General features: G+C 35.0%; 1 protein-coding gene across 1 annotated transcript; it reads right to left on the reverse strand.

The window, feature by feature from the left end:
- Window positions 1-118: 118 nt before the first annotated feature.
- On the reverse strand, window positions 119-19,975 carry LOC138835491 (olfactory receptor 14C36-like). The gene is made up of 2 exons (XM_070033991.1): window positions 19,940-19,975; window positions 119-1,078 (listed from the first exon to the last, which is right to left on the reverse strand). Exons 1-2 carry the CDS (start codon window positions 19,958-19,960, stop codon window positions 119-121), a joined length of 981 nt encoding a protein of 326 aa, XP_069890092.1. The 5' UTR covers window positions 19,961-19,975.
- Window positions 19,976-24,779: the final 4,804 nt, after the last annotated feature.

Below are 24,779 nucleotides of genomic sequence, written 5' to 3' on the forward strand. Positions count from 1 at the left end.
AGGACTTAGTAGAATGATATTGGGTTGGAGAGTAGACCATCACACGCAGAGCCCAAACACAATATTTAAAAGTTGTATCATACTCAATGATATCACAAGATATATCTAGAATACATTGTTATGATTTTCCTAAATACAACTTTCCTAATATTACTTTCCCTGCAGCTTCCTTTACCTGTTTGTTTCTTAGACTGTAAATGACAGGATTTAAGAAGGGTGGAACTATTGCATAAAGTACAGAGAAAATCATGTCCTGGATCATTTCAGATCTTACTGGAGGTCTTAGGTACACAGTTGAACCAGAAATAAGGAAAACAGACACCACAATAATGTGTGGTACACAGGTGGAAAAGGCTTTCCCACGTTCTTCTTTGACTGGGAACTTCAACACAGTTGAAAATATACGAACATATGATGTGACAATGAAGATAAAGCTACTGCCACCCATCCCCATGACACAAAGGAGATTGAGCAGTTTGTTGCTAAAGGTGTCTGAGCAAGACAGCTTCAACAGAGAGGGGATATCACAAAAAAACTGGTGGACCACGTTAGACTGACAGAAAGACAGCCTGAATGTGTTGCCAGTGTGAAGAGCTGCATGTGTGAGACCACAGAGTAGAGAAACCAGTGTGGACTTAACACAAAACTTGTGGCTCATGATAACAGGGTAATGGAGAGGTTGACAGATGGCCACATAGCGGTCATGAGCCATGATGATGAGGAACAGAATCTCCACACATGCACAAAAAATGACCAGAAAGATCTGAGTTGCACAGCCCACCACAGAAATGGTCCTGTTGTCAGTGAGAGTATTGACACAGGCATTGGGGACAGTGATGGAAATGTAACATATGTCTGTGATGGACAGATTTCTGAGAAAGAAGTACATGGGTGTGTGAAGGTTCTCGTCAATGGTAGTGACAGTGATGATGATCAGATTTCCTAACAGGGTGGCCAGGTACATCATCGGGAGCATCATGGAAAGCAAGAGCCTGAGCTCCCACATCTCAGCAAAGTCTTCCAGAAGAAATTCAGTCACTAGGCTGACATTGACCATGCTCTGAAAATTTTTGGTCATCTGGAAAACAGAAGGATGGAGAAGGTTACAATACTTGCTAATTAACTAAACATTTCCTTATATAATATAATTTGTTTTCATGTGTCAACAAAGTATTTCTTCCCGGGATCCCTGTATATTTTTAACATGCCAGATTTTTGACTTATAAGCTTGTGAGGAAAAAAGACAGTTTAAGATTCTGATTGTAGGCATGGCTTATAAATTTCCACAACCATATCAGGCAGCTGAATTTCTTTACATCATTAAAAATTAAATTAATTTTTTATAACCAATCATTTGATGTATTGAGTTAGCTGAATTGGTCCAAAGAATTCAGAGAAAATTATCCAGTAAAACATGTTAAACACATGTACATGTATGTTAATATACTTAATACTATGTATTCATATCTTTATGTTTATATAAAATTGATTATATGCATTTATAATGTACAAACAAAATTTAAAGTGATGAACTTTTTATGTTATATACATATATTATTGACATATACATTTCATATTCAATATTCATATACTACACATAGTATAAGTACTTAGGCAATAAGTAAGTGACAGACCAAGTAGATAATGACAAAGAGGTATGCAGAGGGATATAGATAAAGAAATGTGCTCAGGCAATACCTGCCAAGTTTGAGATCTGCAGAGTAGACCATTAGCTTCTAAATTTGACTCATATACATAAGAAATTCTTTATTATTTTATAACTATTAAAATGCTATATTTTGACATATATTATATATAATATTATATATTACAATATATCATTATGTTATATAATATATTGTATGTGTTAATATTAATAATATATTTATATATAATATATAATTCATGTATATATTAATAATCTATATTACATGTAATATATTATATGATATAACCATTATTGCTTAATGTTGCTCCAAATCAAAGCCAGGCAATAAGGTTTGTGGTGAATAAGATTATATACTAGTTTTAAACAATTAATTTTAGTAAGGAAAGTTAGCAATAAAAACATAAACATAAATATAAGATGATAACTGAGAACAGTTATCAAAGAATAATAATCATATCCCAGCAACCCTGAGATATTCATGACAAGTCTTTCCCAATGATTATAGTAGCTGGTTCATTAGACATGATTTAAAGAGATGCTAAGGAGAGTTGTCTTGGTGGAATGAAAGGACACAAACTAGTAGAGGAATCATGAAAATTTGACTATAACGTATAAAGGTAATATGTAGATGGCAAACTTGACCAGGTTGTATATAAAAATGCTTTTAAACCTGATAAGAAATGTACTCATTACCTTGCTCCTATAATTGTAACCCCTCTGTGACAGTATTTTCACAATAAAAAACTTATTAAAATACTAAAATAAAATGAAACAGAGTCCGGAGGAAGATGGTGGAGGAGAAGCTGGAGGCTAAATAAGCTCTCACTTAGAAAGCAGTTTTAGTGTTCCAGTGACCAGTCCTAAGCTAGAGAATCACACCAAGTGTGCCATCAAAGTACAGAGAGTTTGGCCAGAGAGGGAAGATCCAAAGAGACAGGTCGGAGCACTTGCCAGCAGCCATGGCTGCGGTGGCTGTGGAGGCAGCCATGGCTGCCATACCAACAGAGAAAGTCTGGGACAAAGGCACCAGACATGTCATGTTAGGGGATAATACTCATTACCAGCAAGAACTGACAAAGAGCAGAAATCTTCATCCTGCTAATCGCAGACCAGGGATGGCCCAGGAACCAAGACATGGTCACTCCTTCTCACAGAGCACAGTGGGAAGGCAGCTCCTCCCCCATTACTGGAGAAGATCTCCATCTTTAATATTGACAAAGGCTGGGCCGAGCAGCTAGCTCCAACCCAATCCTTGGAGGAAAAAAGTTAGAGTCATTAGCTGGTAACAGGAACCTGACCTGACCTGCCAGGCTCAGCAACACCTAGGTGAAGTCACCCTGCCCAGGCAGCGGCTAGCTCCACCCCAGGAGGAGTGACTCTCTTCACTGGGTAAGCAGAGCCAAAGGCTACCCTTCCCCACTGCAGCCTAGACAAAGGATTCAAACTCAGTAAAAATAAACCCTGAGAATGGCTCCAGGCTGAGCTCTGTCAGTGTTTCAGGAGCTAGCCCCTCAGGGAAAAGCTACTAATTGCTGATAGGCCTCAACCCTACCCAGAACTTAGACTCTTCACAGCAACTCCAACCTAGAGGAAACAACCATCTCCCTCATTTGTGATACTCAAAGGAGATCTCCCTCCCACTGAACTAGCCCAGGAGAGGATCACAAAGTGCTGGGTAAGGGAGAGGTGTCTGCCTGCTCAAACAAACACTTAAGAAACCAGTCAAGCCTCAGGAAAACCAAACACCACAAGCAGACCAGAAACTCCACAAAAAACGGATTATGGACACAGGGGAGATACAAGATCCCCCCTCCAAAAAAAAATCAAAGAACTCTTTTTTTTATTTTTAAATTTTTTTTATTTTTAAAAATTGTTTTCTATTACTTTTACTTTTTATTTTAAGCATATGTGTATGTGTGTGTCCTTTTTTATTTAAATCTCGTTTGACCTTTTGGTCCTTTTTTTTCTTTTCTTCTTCTCTTTCTTTTCTTTTTTCTCTTTTTTTCTTTTTTGCATGACTTAATAAATGGTGTGCTCATCCCCAGATATATACCCGTTGTCGATTATTAGACCTTATCCCCCATTGTGTACATACTTATTCCTGAAATTTATTACTTAATTCATAACCTCTTAGACTTAATTTCTTTAATAGTAGTAGTATCTCTTTATACCTATGTAATTTTCAAGTATTCTAATTTAAAGAATCTTATTTTTTATTTTTCATTTCCTTTTTATCTCTCCCCTCCTCTCATCCTATCTGTTTGTTCTCTCAATATCATTTCATTATACTTACAGAATTTTAAGTGTTTCATTTTTAAAATTTAAATGTTTCTTTTTCCATTTTTCTTGTTTTCTAAATCTCTCTCCTATCATTCTGTCCAATTCATTTCCCTCTCTGAGATTAGGACTTGGTTAAATTCACTCTCCTTTTACCTCACCAAATAACCTCTAATCCTATTCCCCCCCTCCAATTCTCCCTAAACCTAATAATTTCTGCTTTTTTGAATCCATCTTTGATGTTCTTAGCCCTTTAATCCATAGTTGTTTGATGTTGAATAGATTGTATCTGTTGAAGTACATTGAATCTGCAGCCATTTTGACTGTGCAACTACAAGACTCTGGTTGATGCTTGCCTTAAAATAGTCTTCTAGCACAAAATTGGTGTTACTGTCATACCAAATGGCCAGAACAAGCCAGAGAAACACAAGAAAAATGTGAAGCCCGATTATCCACCCAGGATAATCAGGTGACAGAACAGTTAATGAATATTCCAGAGGAGAGTTCCCAAAAAGCTCTACAAACAGTAGTGGTAAACATGGTGAATCAAAAGATTGAAAATCTGCAAAGGACTCAGTGTGAGACTGACAGAGTGAGACGAGGCAAAACAGAGATTAATACAGGAACTTCACAAGCAGGTTGAGTCTAACAAAAAATTACTACAGGAATCTTGTGAGCATGAAGACGCTACTCAAAGATTAATACAGAAATTACATGAGAAGGCTGGGAACAGTCAAAGAGAAACACAGAAATTTTGTGAGCAGGCTGAGAACAGTCAAAGAGAAATACAGGAATTGTGTGAGTGGGATGAGAATAGATAAAGATCAATAGAGGCATTCATGGAATCCATCAACAGACAGCTGAATGCATCCAGGGATTACCACAAAGGGAATGCTGAATGGAGCCCATCAGAAGGAAAGGGAGTCCAAAGAAACCAGAACAAATCAAACAGTGAACACCAAATTAACGAAGTAAGAAGTTCATACAAGATCTAAAACAAAGCTCCAACAAAGAATTTGAAGCCATCAAAGCTGACTAATTAGAAGGAAAAAAAAAAACCTAAATAGAAAATCTTGACAGTAGGTTAAACCATGCAGAAGATCAAATCTCAGGGATTGAAGACAGCCTAGATCTTATACAGAAAGAATATACAACTATCCAAGAGAAACCCAAGAAATATGATAGATTTATTCAACATTTGGAAGATACCATCAGAATGCCTAATCTGAGAATAATGGGTATAGAGGAGCACATAGAGACAGAAGTCAATGGTCTAGGAAATTTGTTTAACAGGATCCTAGCAGAGAACTTCCAAAACATGCAAAAAGATAGGCCTATTCAGATACAAGAAAATTTTTAGAACCTCAAATAGACCAGATCAGAACAGAATATCCCACATCACATTTTCATCCACACAGGATCAATCCAGACCAAGGAAAAGATCTCTAAAGCTGTGAAGGAAAAAAGATAAATCACTTATAAAAGGAAACCAATTAGAATAATCTCAGATTATCTCAGGTCTTGAAAGAGATTAGAAAGGAAATTCAAATGTTCATGATATTCAACAAAAATGAACACACAAATTACCAGCTCTCTGGGACACAGCAAAGGCAGTATTCAGAAGGAAGTTTATAGCTCTGAGTTCCTACATCAACAAATTGGAGGGATCTGAAACCAACAATTTAATGAGACATTGAATCTCCGTGAAAAAGATCAGCAAGCTAAACCCCAATGCGGTAAATGGAAAGAAATAATTAAAATTAATTCAGAATTAAACGAATTAGAATCCCAAAGAAACAGAATCAACAAAACAAAGAGGTGGTTCTTTGAAAAAATTAACAAAATTGACAGACCCTTAACAAATCTGATCAGAAAAAGAAAATGACAAACCCAAATAAACAAAGTCAGAGAAGAGAATGGAAACATCACCATAGAAACAACCAAGATTCAGAACATTATAAGGGAATACTTCTCAAACCTTTATGCTAATAAGTTTGAGAACCTGGAAGAAATGGACAATTTCCTAGCAACTATGGACATGCTAAATTTACACCAAGATGATTTAAACTAACTTAGCTGGGCCATATGAAGCATTGAAATAGAAATAGAAATAAGAGAAATGCCCAGGACCAGATGGATTTACAGCAGAATTAATCAAGGCCTTCAAAACAGAACTCCCACCAATACTCCTCCAACTCTTCATTGAAATTGAAAGAGAAAGTTCACTACCAAACTCTTTCTAGGCAGGAACTCATCAAAGAGAGAGAACTATAGACCCATTTCTTTGATGAACATTGATGCCAAAATTCTCAACAAAATTTTGGCCAATCGATTTCAACAACTAATCCAAAAAATCATACATCATGATAAAACAGGATTCATTTCAGGGAAGCAAACCTGGTCCAATATATGCAAATCAATTAATATAATTCATCACATCAACAAGAGCCAGGATGAGAACCACATGGTTATCTCAATAGATGCAGTAAAATCATTTGACAAAATCCAACATCCCTTAATGATGAAGGTTCTGGATTAGGAAACCATGGCACATTCCTCAATACAATAGAGACTATATGACAAACCTACAGCCAGCATTATACTTAATGGTGAAAAGCTAAAGGTATTTCTGCTAAACTCAGGAATGAGACAAGGATGTCCACTCTTTCCACTTCTCAATTTAGTATTAGAATGCCTAGCTACAACAATAGACAAGATGCTAACATGAAAGGGATCCAAATAGGGAAAGATGAATTAAAACTCTCCCTCTTTGCAGATGGTATGAGCTTGTATTTAAAGAAACCCACAGACTCCACTCCCAAATTACTGGAGCTGATTCAAAATGTTGGCAAAGTAGCAAGGTATAAAATTAACCCACAAAAACCAATGGCTTTTCTGTATGCCAACAAATGAGAGGAAGGCGGCTGAAATCAGGAAGGCAACTCCACTTGTAATGGACCCACAAAAAAAAAAAAACACAAGGAATTAACAACAAAGTGAAGGACTTCTATGATGAAAACTTTAAAAACCTGAAAAAGGAAATCAAAACAGAATTTAGAAAGTGGAAAATCCTCCTATGCTCTTGGATTAGAAGGATCAACATCATGAAAATGGCAATACTCCCCAAGGCTATCTACAAATTCAATGCTATAGCTATCACTATTCCAACCTCATTCTTCAAGGAAAGAGAAGATGCAATCCAATAATTCATATGGAATAATGAAAGACCTCAAATAGCAAAAATGATCCTTAAGAGAAAGAACAGTAGTGGAGGAATATCAATACAAAATTTCAAACTTTACTACAAAGCCATAGCAATCCAAACAGCTTGGTACTGGCACAAGAAGAGACCTCAGGACCAATGGAACAGAATTGAAAACCCAGAAATAAACCCACAGACCTATAGCCATCTAATCTTCCATAAGGAAGCTAAAAAAAAATAGAATGGAAGAAAGACAGCCTCTTCAGTAAATGGTGCTGGCAAAATTGGTTAAGTACTTGTAGAAAACTGAAGCTAGATCCTTATATATCACCCTGCACCAGAATCAACTCCAAATGGATCAAAGACCTCAGAGTCAAAGCAGACACTCTGAAAGCATTACAGGATGGAATAGGAGAAACCCTAGGTCTCCTTGGCTCAGGCTGGAATTTTCTTAATAGAGACCCGTAAACAACAAATCAAAGAAAGGTTGGACAAATGGGACTGCATGAAGTTGCAGAGCTTCTGCGTGGCAAAGGACATAGCTAGCAAGATCAATAGAAAGCCCACGGATTGGGAGAAAATGTTCACTAGCCATACAACAGATAAGGGTCTCATATCTAAAATATAATTGGAACTCAAAAAATTAAATCCCCCAACAACAAATCCTCAAAGAAACAATTGCCCAATAAATAAGTGGGCTAATGACGTAAAGAGAAACTTCTCTGAAGAAGAAAGAAGGATGGCCAATAGACACATGAAAAAATGCTCAACCTCCGTGGCCATAAAAGAAATGCAAATCAAAACAACATTGAGATACCACCTTACCCCAGTTAGAATGGCAAAAATCAAGAACTCTAATAACAACAGATGCTGGAAGGAATGTGGACAGAAGGGAACCTTACTACTTCATTGTTGGTGGGAGTGTAAACTTGTTCAACCATTTTGGAAAGTAGTATGGAGGTTCCTCAAAAGACTCCACATAGAGCTCCCCTATGACCCAGCAATCCCACTTTTGGGCATTTACCCAAATATGTACAAACAAGACCAAACTAATCTACCAGCACAACTATGTTTATTGCAGCATTATTTACCATAGCTAGGATTTGGAACCAACCAAGATGCCCCTCAGTAGATGAATGGATCAAGAAAATGTGGTATATATACACAATGGAATTCTATCACTCCATCAGAAAGAATGACATTGCCCCATTTGTTAGGAAATGGAAAAACTTGGAAAAAATTATATTAAGTGAAGTAAGCCAGGCCCAAAGAAACATAGGTCCCATGGTTTCCCTTATTTGCAATATCTAGTATATGTATGAGTCAAGCGGAAAAGGTCAGATAATGTGAGGTCAGGAAAATGAACCCTTAGATATGTATTTTAATGTTTTTTTTCTTTCATGCATTTGTTTCTAATGCATTTATATTATTATCTCTTTGTTGCTTTGTATGTCCCTCCCCCACAGTATAACCCCTGCTTTCACTATATTTGATATCAGTATAACTTGTGGAGGAGATGGGGAAAAACAAGTCGTTTAAGGATACAGGTGGACCTGTTGCAACAATGAGAAGTACAAGTTGTCATGTCGAAAACGAGCTTTACAACGTTGGTGCAGGGGGAATGGTGGGGGGGGGGAGGCGGGGAGGATTGGGTGGGGGTTGGGAGGGGAGGCTAGGAAGGGATGTGAAGGGTAAACAAAGGAGGAGGTTGCAATGCTTGATAAGAAATGTACGCATTATCCTGCCCATGTAATTGTAACCCCTCTGTACAGTGTGTTCACAAATAATAATAATCATAATAAAAGTAAAAAAAATAGAATGAACTCATAAAATTCCCCATCCTTTATCTTTCCTTCTTACAATTTTCAAAAGAACACATTTGTTTAACATACTTGTATTTACCGTCATTCACATTCTCTGTTGGCCTTCCCATTTCTAATAGTACATATCCCTATAGATATTTCTCCAACTGTAATGTATATGTATTAATATATATTAAATCCAAATAAGATTTAATTTTGTTTTCAGGATCTTTATGGTATCTTCAATTATATTTCCCATGGGCTTATATTTAGGAAGTATTTCTACCTGGAAATTAAGGGTGGTGATACTGTAAATAACTTCAAATGATCCTTGTCTTTTTCTTTCTGTCTTTCCCAGGAATGGAGATTGAACTCACAGTCTTCTTGCTAGGTAGTTATTTTACCACTTGAGCCACACTTTCAGCCTCCTTTATTTTACACTTCATCCTTGTTTGGAAAGGGTTTTGCATTTTGTACAAGATGCAGCTTCTTACCCATACTTCTTGCTTATTGAAGATTTCTAGTGTTTGACTCCATGCCCAGATTATTTGTTGAGATGGCGGGGGGAGGGGGGTCTCATTTTTTCCTTGTGCTTTTCTTGAATTTACCTCTTCCTGATCTTTGCCTTGAATAGCTACATTTCTACAAGGCCAGGGACTAATTTTGCTTCCTCCCATGCCTTATCTGTTACAAATTGAAAATCTTAAGAAATAAATGCACACGAAATGGTTAAAGGCAATTATGGAACCTAAATGTTGCAACCGCAATGAAATTTAATACTATCTTTCTGAAACATTAATGTTTTTTAATAGTAAGAGATTTTCTTTCATTCTTTGAGTCTAATGAAGTGAAATGCATAGATTCTATGATTTCCAAGATACTTCTATCTCAAAAAAAGGCTCATTATTTCATATATTTATAATATTTATGGAATTTAGTTCCTATACAAAGCATTTTCTTGAGTTCTTGTGTTTCAGTACTTTCAAAACCCATAGCAAATCCATTCAGAAATACAAAAAACATTGACATATTATGTGTGGTAAATGAAGTTAAGTCAGGTTTTAAAAAATTATCTTCATGCACATAAATAACACAAAAGTATACCACTTTCATCTGTTTCTATTTTATTTAGTTATGAAATTATTCTATATGCAAATGGTAGGAATATTTAATGAATTTTTCTTTGTCAATATGATTTAATTTACCTCTGTGTTATATTAAAACAATGCACACCATCATTCCTAAAGTCACCTTGATGAGCTTTTATATATTAAAGGTAGACAAAATTTAACAATATGGCATTGAGTCTTAGGAGAACATGAGGGAAATGGAAAGGGGCTTGAAAAATTCCTAACACAAAGATTCATGTTCCAAGAAAATTGGTTATTTCATATGTCCACTGCATGAAATTATCTAGCTATACCCCATACCTATTAACTATAATCTATAAAATTAATTTAAAAATCTTGCATTAACTAAAGGAAACACTTCAAAAGACATTTAGATTTTATATAGACCAGCTCTTTTTTTTTTTTTAAATTGTATTTTATTTCATTTGAGAACATACTGTACAGAGGGGCTACAATTACATGGGCAGGATAATGCATACATTTCTTACCAAGCATTGCAGCCTCCTCCTTTGTTTACCCTTCACTTCCCTTCCCCGCCTCCCCCCTCCCCCCACCCAATTTTACCCCCTCCCCCCACCCAATTATACCCCCCTCCCCCCCCCCACACCGAAATTGTAAAGCTGGTTTTGACATGACATTTTGTACTTCTCATTGTTGCAACAGGTCCACCTGAATCCTTAAACGACTTGTTTGTCCCCATCTCCTCCACATGTTATACTGACATCAAATATAGTGAAAGCGGGGGTTACACTGTGGGGGAGGGACATACAAAGCAACAAAGAAATAATCTTATAAATGCATTAGAAACACATGCATGAAAGAAACGAAAACATTAAAATACATATTTAAGGGTTCATTTTCCTAACATCACATTATCTGGCCTTTTCCGCTTGACTCATACCTATACTAGATATTGCAAATAAGGGAAACCATGGGACCTATGCTTCTTTGGGCCTGGCTTACTTCACTTAATATAATTTTTTCCAAACCTTTCCATTTCCTAACAAATGGGGAAATGTCATTCTTTCTGATGGAGGCATAGAATTCCATTGTGTATATATACCACATTTTCTTGATCCATTCATCTACTGAGGGGCATCTGGGTTGGTTCCATATCTTAGCTATGGTAAATAATGCTGCAATAAACATAGTTGTGCTGGTAGCTTTAGTGTGGTCTTGTTTGTAAACATTTGGGTAAATGCCCAAAAGTGGGATTGCTGGATCATAGGGGAGATCTATGTGAAGTCTTTTGAGGAACCTCCATACTGCTTTCCAAAGTGGTTGAACAAGTTTACATTCCCACCAACAATGAAGTAAGGTTCCTTTCTGTCCACATCCCCTCCAGCATCTGTTGTTATTAGAGTTCTTGATTTTTGCTGTTCTAACTGGAGTGAGGTGATATCTCAATGTTGTTTTGATTTGCATTTCTTTTATGGCTAGGGATGTTGAACATTTCTTCATGTGTCTATTGGCCATCCTTCTTTCTTCTTCAGAGAAGCTTCTCTTTAAGTCTTTCTCCCACTTATTTATTGGGCAGTTGCTTCTTTGAGGATTTGTTGTTGGGTGGTTTAATTTTTTGAGTTCCAAGTATATTTTAGATATGAGACCTTTGTCCGTTGTATGGCTAGTAAAGATCTTCTCCCAATCGGTGGGCTTTCTATTGATCTTGCCAGCTATGTCATTTGCCCTGCAGAAGCTCTGCAATCTTATGCAATCCCATTTGTCCAACCTTTCTTTGATTTGTTGTGCTTCCGGGTCTCTATTCAGAAAATTTCGACCTGAGCCAAGGAGACCTAGGGTTTCTCCTATTCCATCCTGTAATGTTTTCAGAGTGTCTGCTTTGAGTTCAAGGTCTTTGATCCATTTGATTCTGGTGCAGGGTGATATATAAGGATCTAGCTTTAGTTTTCTACATGTAGTTAACCAATTTTGCCAGCACCATTTACTGAAGAGGCTGTCTTTCTTCCATTCTATTGTTTTAGCTTCCTTATCAAAGATTAGATGGCTATAGGTCTGTAGGTTCATTTCTGGGTTTTCAATTCTATTCCATTGGTCCTGAGGTCTGTTCTTATGCCAATACCAAGCTGTTTTGATTACTATGGCTTTATAGTAGAGTTTGAAATTTGGTATTGATATTCCTCCAGCAGTGTTCTTTCCGTTGAGGAGCGTTTTTGCTATTCGGGGTCTTTTATTGTTCCATATGAATTTTTGGATTGCCTCCTCTATTTCCTTGAAGAATGAGGGTGGAATTTTGATAGGTATCGCGTTGAATTTGTAGATAGCCTTGGGAAGTATTGCCATTTTCACGATGTTAATCTTGCCAATCCAGGAGCATGGGAGGTTTTGCCATTTTTTAAGTTCTGTGTTGATTTCCTTTTTCAAGATTTTAAAGTTTTCATCATAGAGGTCCTTCACTTCTTTGGTTAAGTTAATTCCTAGGTATTTTATTTTTTGTGGGGCTATTACAAATGGAGTTGCTTTCCTAATTTCAGCCACACTTTTCTCATTGTTGGCATATAGAAAAGCCATTGATTTTGGGGGGTTAATTTTATAACCTGCTACTTTGCCGAAGTTTTGAATCAGCTTGAGTAATTTGGGAGTGGAGTCTATGGGATTCTTTAAATACAAGATCATGTCATCTGCAAAGAGGGAAAGTTTTATTTCTTCTTTCCCTATTTGGATCCCCTTTATGTCTGCATCTTGCCTTATTGCTGTAGCTAGGCATTCTAATATTAGATTGAAGAGAAGTGGAGAGAGTGGGCATCCTTGTCTTGTTCCTGAGTTAAGAGGAAATGGCTTTAGTTTTTCACCATTGAGTATAATGCTGGCTGTAGGTTTGTCATATACAGCCTTTATTGTATTGAGGAATGTTCCATGGATTCCTAATTTTTCCAGAACCTTCATCATAAAGGGGTGTTGGATCTTGTCAAATGCTTTTTCTGCATCTATTGAGATAACCATGTGGTTCTTATTCTTGCTCCTGTTGTAGACCAGCTCTTTGATTGACAGTTTTTACACACAGAAAAAGGTTTTTGTTCTTTTGCATGTACTTTTTAATGCATTGATCGAGACTCCTTTTCCCACTGGCTTTTCAACCATCATATGCAGTTGTTGTATTCAGACTCCCTGTTAGAATTCAAGGTGCTAATGTTAGCACTCTTCTACAATCCATGGCAGGAGGGGGAATATGAGCAAGTGTTATGCTGTCCCTTTTTAATTGGTGTGACATAATTTTTAGTTCATTTTGCATCACCGTTTGGGAACACAAAGGAATGAGAACAACCAGTTCTCATGGGGGCCATGATGCATGTTCTTTATGGAGCCTCATTCACTACCAAGAGTGAGTGTAGTGAGTGCATCCAGGCCTGACCTGCATGCCTGTTATCTTTGCTATTGCTGTGGGTTTTTTTGTCTTTGTTTTTCTCTAGGGTCCCAGAAAGTTTCACTTGACTTCTGACTGGAGACTCATCAAAGGGTGCCCAGTACATTACTGTAATCCAGTGGGTCCCTTCGCGTGTTCTAAATTCTGTGACAAAGTTGGAGCTCATTTGTATCTCTTAAGTGTTTTAACTACTTTAATTAAAGAATTATATTGTGTATATTATTATACTTTCTTTTAGATTAGAATATCCCCATTGTAATCTAAGACTCTCACAATATGAAGGTGTATCTATAGTTAGTTTTTTTCACTTCATATGTAAAGGAAAAGATCATGAATGTATGACTTTTGTTATAAAGAACTATAATTGAAATTTTGTCTATCATAAAGATCTGAAATAGCTTAAATTTTATCATTATAACAACAGCTATCTAGTGCATAACTAATTCCAAGAAGTTTAGCCAGATTAACTTTATTATTTATTTATGTATTTATTTTTTGGTCAGTCGTGGGGCTTGAACTCTGGGCTTGCGCACTGTCCTTGAGCTCTTTAGCTCATAGTGAGTGCTCTACTGCCTGAGCCACAGCGCCACTTCCAGATTAACTTTAAAATTAACAAATACTTTAAAATTAACTAAAAAAACAGGTATGTAAAGTTGTAAATGACATGAAGAATATTTTCTTGTAAACACAATATGAAACCCAATAGAAAAGTATCTTACAGTACGGAATGAAGTCATGATCTTCAAAATTTGTATAATAAAACCCTAACATAATTATGTATGTATTTGTCAATAAATTCTTTAAGAAAGTAATTAAGTACAAACAAGTTTGCAAGATACATTTGGTCAAATATTACCATAATATTAAGTAAACAACAGAATGACAAACATCATATTTAATGTTAAGATATATAAGCTATTTGAATATCCAAATACTTAAAGATCAATCCATGCAGAAGTGGATTAAGAATATGGTATGATTTCTATGTTCTTGATTCCCAAGTGTGTATGTAAAATTTGAATACAGTATCAGAGTGATTATCTCCTATAATACAAACTTTTTAACCTCAGTAAATATTAATTGTCATATTCAGTATAACAAAATACTTACAACCTTGTTACAGAATGAGAAAATTCTCTATATTTATGTGCATGTAAGTATGTGTGTGTGAATGTGTTTGATGAATTAAGGTACATTAGCTAATGAATGTTCCTAAAACCTAAGTCAAATATAAATTTCAGAAATCCCTATGTCTCCTTCAAACAAAATGATAAAAGATTGCTTAGCATTAGAACAGGTGGGTAATACAATTCTATAAGATAAAATATATTTGGGCTGGGGAGGTAGCTCAGTGGTAGAGCGCTTGCCTTGCATGCATGAGGCCCTGGGTTCTATTCCTCAGCACCAAATAAGCAAAAAGAAAAAAGCCGGAAATGGTGCTATGGTCAAGTGGTAGAGCACTAGCCTTGAGCTTAAGAGCTGAGGGACAGCGCCTCGGCCCAGAGTTCAGGGCCCACAAACGGACCCCCCCCCCGCAAAAAAGATAAAATATTTTAAGAGAAAATTATCATTGTAATGAAATAAAAAATCTCTCTCTATAAAATTCAGCATTCATCTTAAGTACTTAAACTTATTGAAATGGTAAGTATAAATAAATTTAAAAAATTAGAATAAGAATGGAACAGATGTCATTACTGAGACCTCATTAAAAATATACTTTTGTGGTTAATTATTTTATTGGAGGTTGAGCTGAAGATTTTCCTTAATGACAAGTCAACACTGTCATAAATCCTCATATGGGGGCTGGGAAGGTGGCTCACTGGTAAAGCACTTGCCTTGCATGCATAAGGCCTTGGTTTGATTCTTCATCACCACATAAGCAAAAAGAAAAAAAGCCAGAAGTGACGCTGTGGCTCAAGTGGTAGAGCGCTAGCCTTGAGCTGAAGAGCTGAGGGACAGCGTCCAGGCCCAGAGTTCAGGCCCCATGACTGGACCACTCCACCCCCCAAAAAATCTTCATATGTATGATTTGAAGCAATGAAACAAATTTAAACATTGAATATAAACACATACCTTCACACAATAATAGTGCTAGAAAATGATATAGAACACTAATTCTCATTGAGCTAAAAACAAACTCCAACAGAACGAATAAACAATATTAGTAGGGCAATATGACTCTCCAAAATGTCTTTAAATTTAATTTAAATGTATCAAAGTTTCCAATTTATTCACTAACTGAAAGACATATAAATGCGATTTTAAACTATGGAAGCATTTAATCATTTTAATTACTTATACTATACAAAATTATGGAATACCACACAATAATTATAATCTCTAAGTATATCATGATAATGTCAAGATATTTAACATTTCAATCTCCTAAATATTTATTATTGGATATATGATAAAAATATGCATTTGTGAATTTAAATGTTCTTATATATGTAGTACTTATATATGTACCACATAAAGTGTGGTTAATTTCATTATGTATGTGCAGTATGTATATGTAGTATATATTTGTCAAATCAAGGTAACTGAGGTTTTCATTTATCATTATTTTGTCTTTGGAGGTTTCATATATATATGTATATATAGTATATGTGTGTATTAGAGGATCATAAGCTATAGTCACATCCTTACTCTATCAAATTTTCTACTATAAAACTATATTTTTATATTTACGGTTCAAGCTCCTGTACTATGGACAGCTGGCCAACATGCTTTCCAACTCCAAGTCGTCATAGAAATACATTTGGATAGACATTAAAATTTGGAATGAGGGGCTGGGAAGTGGCTCAGTGGTAGAGTGCTTGCCTTGCATGCATGAAGCCCTGAGTTCAATTCTTCAGCACCATATAAGCAGAAAAAGCTGGATATGGTGCTATGGCTCAAGTGGTAGAGAACTAGCCTTGAGCTGAAGAGATGAGGGACAGCACCCAGATCCAGAGTTCAGGCCCCATGACCAACAACAACAAAATAAAAAAAAGAAAGAAAAGATAAAGAAAGAAAGAAAAAGGAGTGGTAGAGAAAAGTGTTCCCTTTCTTTTATATATTTTTTATTTTATTGTTTTCTTCACTCCTGTGGCTTTCAAGCCTGTCCTTACGATCTTTGCTAGTACTCTGCCACTTTGAGCCACTGCTTCATTTCTGGTTTTTGAGTGGTTAATTGGACAGAAACTCTCATGGAGACTTTCCTGCCAGACTGACTTCAAACCACAATCCTCTGATCTCAGCCTCCTATGTAGCTAGGATTTCAGATGTGAGCCACTGGCGCTTGGCTTTCTCTCTTTCTTTGGCTTATTTCACTAAACACAACAACTGTTCTCTAGTCCCATTTATTATCTGTAGAATGTTTGGATGTCATTCTTTGAATGACACAATCAAACTCCATATTTTTATCCATTAAATTATTGCTGGTTACTAAGTTAAGGAGAGCGCTACTGTAAATGTAATATGCAGGCTTCACTTTGATGCATCAACATCATTTTTCTTGGATATACACCAAAAAGTGAGGAGGTGAATATTACTGAGGTTCTACTTTTACTTTACTGAGTTATCTTCATCCTATTCTAAGGAGTACCTGGAATAATTTACTTTTCTATTAATAAAAATAAATCTTATTACCCTCTACTCTTTTGTTATTTCAAAATGTAACTAACACTTCGGTAAACAGTGAAAAAGTGAAGATTTATGCTACAAAGTTGTAAAAAGTTATCTTCTTAATACAGAAAGGAATATGCCTCTCTCAATTTTGAGAGAATAAGTAAAGAAAAGTCTTAACTTATAGAGAAAGGCTAAAAGTGTGGAATGATAGATTCTCCAGGAAATGTATTAGTTTCATTACCCCAAACTAAAGATTCTTTATTTTTTCAACTATTTATTGTGTATACTAATTTAAAACACACTTTTATTTTCATTTTTTTCTACTTTAAAATTGTATTATATTGTAAAGATGCTGTACAGGTGGGTTGCAATTACATGAGTAATGAGTAAATTTCTTGTCCAACATTGTTAGCTCCTCTTTTGCTTCTTTCTACTATCACTTTCTTTATACTGTTTTTCTGTTCTTTCTTTTTTAAATACTTTTTTTATTGCAAAAATACTGTACAGAGTGGTAACAGTTAGACAAGTAAGGTAATGAGTACATTTCCTATTGAACATTGTTGCCCCCTCCTTTGTTTTTGCCCTATCATCTCTTCCTTCCCACCTCTCCAACTTCTCCTCCCACTCCCCCCCAAAGTTATAAAGTTCCTTTTCAATATATTGTCTTCTACAGCTCATTGTTACAATGAATCAACCTGTATCTCTTTTTAAGCATTTTGTTTTTTCCCTTCCCCTCCCCAAATTAGAAAACTGTACATACAATACGCAGGGCTCCAGAATCAAATACAGTGACAAAAGGGTTTATACTGTGAGGGAGGGATATACCAAAGAAACAAAAAAATTACATAGTACATTATAAGTACATTATACACAATAGCAAGAAAGAAATTAAAACACTTGTGTTCCGGTCTTGGTTTCATTTCGCTTAACATCATCTTATATGGTCATATGTACATAGCTTTTGATCTTTTCTGCCTGTCCTACACATGTACTAGTTATTGCAAATAAAGCAAACCATGGGACTTACGTTTCTTTGGGCCTAGTGTCTTTCACTTAATATAATTTTTTCCAAGTCTTTCCATTTCCTAACAAATGGGTTGATGTGAATTCTTTCTGATGGAGGCATAGAATTCCAGTGTGTGTGTGTGTGTGTGTGTGTGTGTGTGTGTGTGTGTGATTTTCTTGATCCATTCATCTACTGAGAGACTTCTGGGTTGGTTCCATATCTTAGCTATGGTAAATAATGCTGTGATAAATATAGTTGTGCTGGCAGCTTTAGTATAGCCCTGTATGTGATTGTTTGGGTAAATGCCCAAAAGTGGAATATTTTGCACAATTTAGGGAAACCCAAATAATAAAGACATCATGCATGCATGCATTTATATATATGCATTTATGTATTTATACATGTATCATGTATGTACATATATATCATGTAGAATTGAAGCACATTTTCTATAAATGATCAAAAAAGATACCACAAAAATACCATGTATTGGAAGTGGCGCTGTAGCTCAAGTGGTAGAGCGCTCGCCTTGAGCTGAAGAGCTGAGGGACAGCGCCCAGGCCCAGAGTTCAAGCCCCACGACCGACAAAAAAAAAAAGAGTCTCAAAAATACCATGTATTGAACTGAAGTGATAGGAAACATACTATATTATAGGGCCCAGGTAATTACTGACTTAAAACATATCAAGACTATTTTAAATATCCAAGACTTAAGAATAATCCAAGCTAAATACTAAAACAATGAGAATAATGATAATAAATAGGGAAACAAACACATTATCTATAGAATAAACAAAGCCAAATATTTCTTGAAAATGCCATTCTTATAATTATTGAAAGCAAATCAGCCTTTAAAATAAAATTTTGAACAGTAGTGCTGGGACTAAAGATAAGGAAGCAATACAAGTTAGAAAATATAGAACAGGATATTATAAAAATTATGCTTGTCATTTTTTGAATGGTTACTGCTTGGTACAACTATTTAAGAAAAATAAAAAAATATGTTGATGGATTATAATATTAATATTAAATGGTATTGTCTCTTCTCCCCCCAAAATTACATGACTTACCAAAATTGGAAAGAAAAATTCAAGCTGTACTACAACTATTGAACAAATTGTGTCTGCTCTTGGTCAACTTGACTATAAAATTAAAAATACTGTTCTAAATTTGAAGTTAGATAGATTTAAAAAGGATTTTTATTAGAGTGGAAATTTTCAAGACCTTGCTTACATTTTCTTTCACAAAAATATAATGTTTCATTTTGTTTAACAGCAACAAAATGTTGTAGCAGGCATCTGATAATTTTAATAATTCTTATAACCCCAGTTTTGACATAGTATCTTTTTTTTAATTGTATTTTATTTTATTTGAGTTGACATAGTATCTTAAGTAGCAATGTCATTTATTTGCTATACATTTTCCACCAAGAATATTGCCCAGAGCCACTTTCATGTCTCGGTTTCTCAGACTGTAAATGACAGGATTCAGGCTGGGAGGTAACAAAGAATAGAAGACAGAAATGAAGAGGTTCAGTGATGATAAGGATGGAGATGTTGAGCCTAAATATGAAATAAACCCTGAAGAAAGAAACAAGGTTACCACCGTGAGATGGGGCATGCAGGTGGAGAAGGTTTTGAGTCTACCTTGGGCTGAAGGAATTCTTAGAATGATGGCAAAAATATGGATATAGGAAACAATCATTAAAACAAAGCATAGGAAAATAAAACAACAGCTAACAATGATGAATATATATTCTAGAATTTGCTCCCCAGGACAAGAAAGCATAAGTAATGGAGGAATATCACAGAAAAACTGATGCACTATATTGGAACCACAGAAGTGGGCAGAGAAAGTACCTGCAGTATGAAGGGATCCATATACACACCCACTGAGCCATGCAGCCGTCAGCATCTGCATACAGGTGCCTCTGTTCATGATGACCTCATAATGCAGGGGATGACAAATGGCAGCATAGCGGTCATAGGACATCACTAGGAGAAGGGCAAACTCAGTACCCGCCAAAAACATAACAAGGAAGACTTGTAAGACACATCCCCCAAAGGAAATTGAATGAGTATTGGATAGAGAGTTCATAATAAATTTAGGGACAGTGACTGAGATATAGCAGATGTCAATCAAGGATAAGTTCTTCAAGAAAAAGTACATGGGGGACTGGAGACGCTGGTCTATGGAGGTGAGGGAGATGATGAGAAGGTTCCCCATCAACGCAACCAAGTAAATGAGGAAGAAGAGGGTGACAAACAGTCTCTGCAGTACTTGGTCATCTGGGAATCCCATGAGCAAGAATTCAGTTATGGTGGTCATATTGGTTAAAGGCTCCATCATTTTGATTCTTGTCTGTGGGAATACAGGGAAAATTATCATTGTTTCATTTAGAGTTTGAATTTTTCTTTGGTAATATTAATTAATTCTAAGGACATTTCAAAGAAATTTCTATGAAATAAGCTAGTATATCACATCTTGCAAATTATATTTTTGAATCCATGTAATTTTTGTGAGTCATTAAGAGCAGTCTGTGATTAATTGAAACCAATAATTTCATGAAATATGCTTCATATATAACTTTTCCATTAATGAATATTTTCTATGACGTTGCTAGAATAAGCTAAAAGTAGTAAAAGATCTTTGTTTCTGATGAAGAATTACTTATTAATGATACTGGCAATCTGCTTTAATTCCTGATAAATGTTTCACCGCTGAAGAGATAGAATAAATGATTTCAAGATTTTCCTTTCCCTATCATTCCCCACATTATTATACTATAGATATACAGTAAAAGTTAAGTGATTGTTTATAAAATTTATCTGAAACAATCATAGAACTTAGTGATAATAAGCTACCTTTTTCATCTCATTAAGTTAATACTGAGTCATTTGTATGCTTACCAAGGTTTCAAGTGAAGGAGATATTTTTGAAAGAATAAATAGAATCTGAGAAGAATCATCGCATTTCTTAACACTGTCTACACCAATTGTTCAGAAAATCTAGTTTTCAAAAATAAAAATTAGGACACATGTCTTATGAAGTACCTAATAATAAAGGCTTGTAATATATTTTATGCTAGTGAAGTAAAGTGAAATGTAAGCATAGAAAAAAAGCAAACTGCTTAAGAAATGAGCAGAGTTAAAATGACATGAAGAGTTTTATATTAGGTGATATAAGTAAAGGGAATAAAGTTACCTAGTGAATTATCACTATGCCTAATTTTAGGATTCCATTCTTTGAAATACTGTGAATTGAATGACAAGAATGAGGCTGGTAAAGGAAATTTCCTCACATAGGATGAATACTTGGCTGAGCAGAATTGTTGATCTAACAAGGTGTACATTCCTGTTTGAATATAACTGTTGTTCTGGTTATTAGAACACCCATTAATCTATTGCTATATCATAAAAACAAATGCATAATATTCTTCTTCTTGAATTTACTAAGTTCTAATTTTCCCTTTACTGACAAGTGCAGTTTTAGCAATTACTTATGTAGGTATTATAGATATCTGAACTAAAACAATTACCTAATTAGTATGGGATCAAATTAAGTATATTGCATAATGGAACAAGAGTTCTGATGAGTATAGTTATCAGACACAGACTTAGAAGTACAAATAATTAGATCCAACTTTAGGTAGTTTTTATATCCAATGAATTTTTTGTTTGGAGGGATATTTCGGTAATGATATTACCAGTGTTAATAGCAATTGTGAAACTTAACATTGTTATGTAAAGAATAACTGAAATTCATGATCTCAAATTTTGACAAAATTATCACCATTTTTCCTTTATTTTAATATTCTGTCATATTTATCACAAGGAAAATATCATTCATCTTATCCAACAATATGTCCACAGTATGAGAAAAGAAAACCCCCAATATTTTTAGTGTAAGTTTAACAGGGATAAACTATTAAAAGTTTTACTGCAGTTAATTTTTATATTAGTATGTACAATTTCAATATGCAAATAAAAAGTATATACCAACATGAATGATCCTTTGCCAAGCTTTTCCCATTTATTTAAAGTTATTCTACAAACCTGAAATAAAAAATATGTAATGTTTTTGTCTTAGGATTTAATGTTCACATAAATTTCAGAATATGGATAAGAACAATGAAAACATTCATTATTCATATTGCACACAAATTGTGAATAACAATATTATGCACATACTTTTACCTATACATAAATATTCTTTCCAAAAACACCTTCAAAAGTAACCCGTTGATCAAACAAATTTGTTTAGTTGAATTTTTGTCTGTATTTTTATATACAAAGTTGCCAACAAAGAAAGGTATTACAGTGGTTCCCCTAATGACTCTGTGTCCTCCCAGTTGGATGCTCATTGGCACCAGAGGCACTGTGCCAGAAGATTTTCTGTTGAAAATGAAATATGATTTAGAATTAATTCACCCATTTTCTCTGGCCCTCCAAGGATATATAATGCAATGGGACCAACTGAGTTTGTGTGAACAGAGCAAGGCAAGCAGTGCTGAGCAGTCCTGTGTATCCTGACTATGCATTTCTCCATCCCAGCATCCCTCCTCACACTATCACAGATGTTCTACATTTTTCTCTAGTTGTGAATTTTGCTTGCCACATGTAATTGAGCTATAAGCACCTTCTACTTTCCTCTGTGGCAAAGACTTTGTGCCCATTTTAGAATGAGAATGGTGTTTAGAAAAAGAGTGCAGGTAACTTTTCATTTGTGATTAAAGGAATAAGCAAGAGATTATCAAGTGAACCAGAACATTAGACCTCAGTAAGAGGAACGTAATGCCATTGTTGAGAAAGAGCATGTTTTCTGTAGAGCATAGAATCTTGAGATGCATCAGAATTCTGGGAAAAAGGAAACATCATTGTGATTTCAGTAGTTTACATTTTTAGTTTTTTTTGAGTATTTGATATAAGTAGTTGAATATTGAAGCAGTTTAGGAATACAGTGCATCTTGAGCACTGTCACCCTTTTCAATATTCTCACCCACCCCTCCCAACCAAGGCCTTGCCTTACTTAATTTTAGTTTATATATTCATTTGCCTTTTAACAAATCAGTTTATGTGTACAATGCATCTTGATCTGTATCATCATAACTTCAACATCTTCACCCCCTTCAGCAGAATCTTCCCTTAAATTTCTGAATTCTATGGTAGAATATACAATGAATTTTTCTCCACTTTATTCTTCTACCTCTCTTCTACCCTCTTGCAAGTACCTTCTACCACACCCTATCCTCTTGCAAGTACCTATCTCATAGCAAATTTTGTGGCCTTTAACAGCAAATAATCCATGAGCTAATAATATCTAAGATGAAAGCTATAGATTATAAATTTTATCCTCCAAATATTTTTATTATCATTGCCCTCAATGAATATTTCACATCCTTGTTTCTGAGCATCTAGATGGATGAGTGTGGTGTAGAAAAGAGAGACAAACATTTGTTATTTTTGGAGTTACTTTTGACTGGTTGAAGGATCATGCAACTATGGAAGTAATAACACATATAGGTCAAGTACTTGGGAGTTTTAATGATGTGACAGAATAGTGGTTTTCAGGATTGAAAGCCATTTTTCCACGAGATGGATCTGGGTCTTTTCGTGTGTCACACAGAAGACTGAGCAAGACACAAAGGAATAATTACAAATGAAGATGAATTTATTGAAATGAAAGTAGGATACATTACATCAAAGCAACAGACCTTATGAGTAAGATGACTTAAGGGTCCTGATGTAGCCTTTGATAAGGTCAACAATGAGGCCAGAATTAGGTATACATGGATAAATGAGGTATGCCTGAATTAGGAATGACTCTTGACTTACAGAGACTCCTTGCTGAAGTTGGTGTTTGTGCTAAATGCCAATTCCCAGGTTTTTAAAGATACATCATAAGTTGTTCATATGTATGAAGCAATAAGAAGGAGCTGTTGCTTGAAATGTCATTTTGAGGATGGTTCCTCAATAATTGCAAGTGGTACAAAATAGTTTTGGAACCCTCTTTGCTATAAAACAAATCAGTGATCATACATTGTCTGCAATAGGAGTGATCACTAGCAGAATGGAGCAATCATGAGCAGGGCCAGATACCAAGCAGTATTTCAAGCTGGTTCCTTCCCATTGTTCCTGCTCCAAATGTTTCACACACAGAATAGAATTTAAATTAAGTTTAATTAAGTAATTTTTCTTAAACAATAATGTATATTGTGCTCATAAACTACATTTAGATGCATAATATTTATATCTAAGAATAATTAGAAAAGAGAACAATGTGAGTAGATTAATGTACATTTTGTCTAGATGCATTTGCAGTTGCAGTGATTGTTGTATATAATAATTTCTAACCAGTTAACAAAGGACCATAAAGTTTTGGGATTGATCTTTTAATATCTGTGTTGTCAATAGTTAAATATTGGGTGAATCATAAGTATATTTATCAATACTTATGAAATAATTATATTTATTCATTCATATTCACTAAAGTATGTGGATAGGATTAAATCCCTAAATTATATTTTAGTTTATCAAATAAAAATATTACTTTATTTAATTGTACCATTACACTTTATATGATGTGTCAGATTGTCATATCAGATGACATAAAATGCACAATTAAATAATTATTTTTATGCATATGTATTTAGTTTTTGGATGACAAATGAAAAGTGTAGTAGAAAATAATCATAAAGTT

Source organism: Dipodomys merriami, unplaced genomic scaffold (genome assembly GCF_024711535.1).
Source record: "Dipodomys merriami isolate MVZ:Mamm:240054 unplaced genomic scaffold, mDipMer1.0.p SCAF_24, whole genome shotgun sequence".
Taxonomy (NCBI): domain Eukaryota; kingdom Metazoa; phylum Chordata; class Mammalia; order Rodentia; family Heteromyidae; genus Dipodomys; species Dipodomys merriami.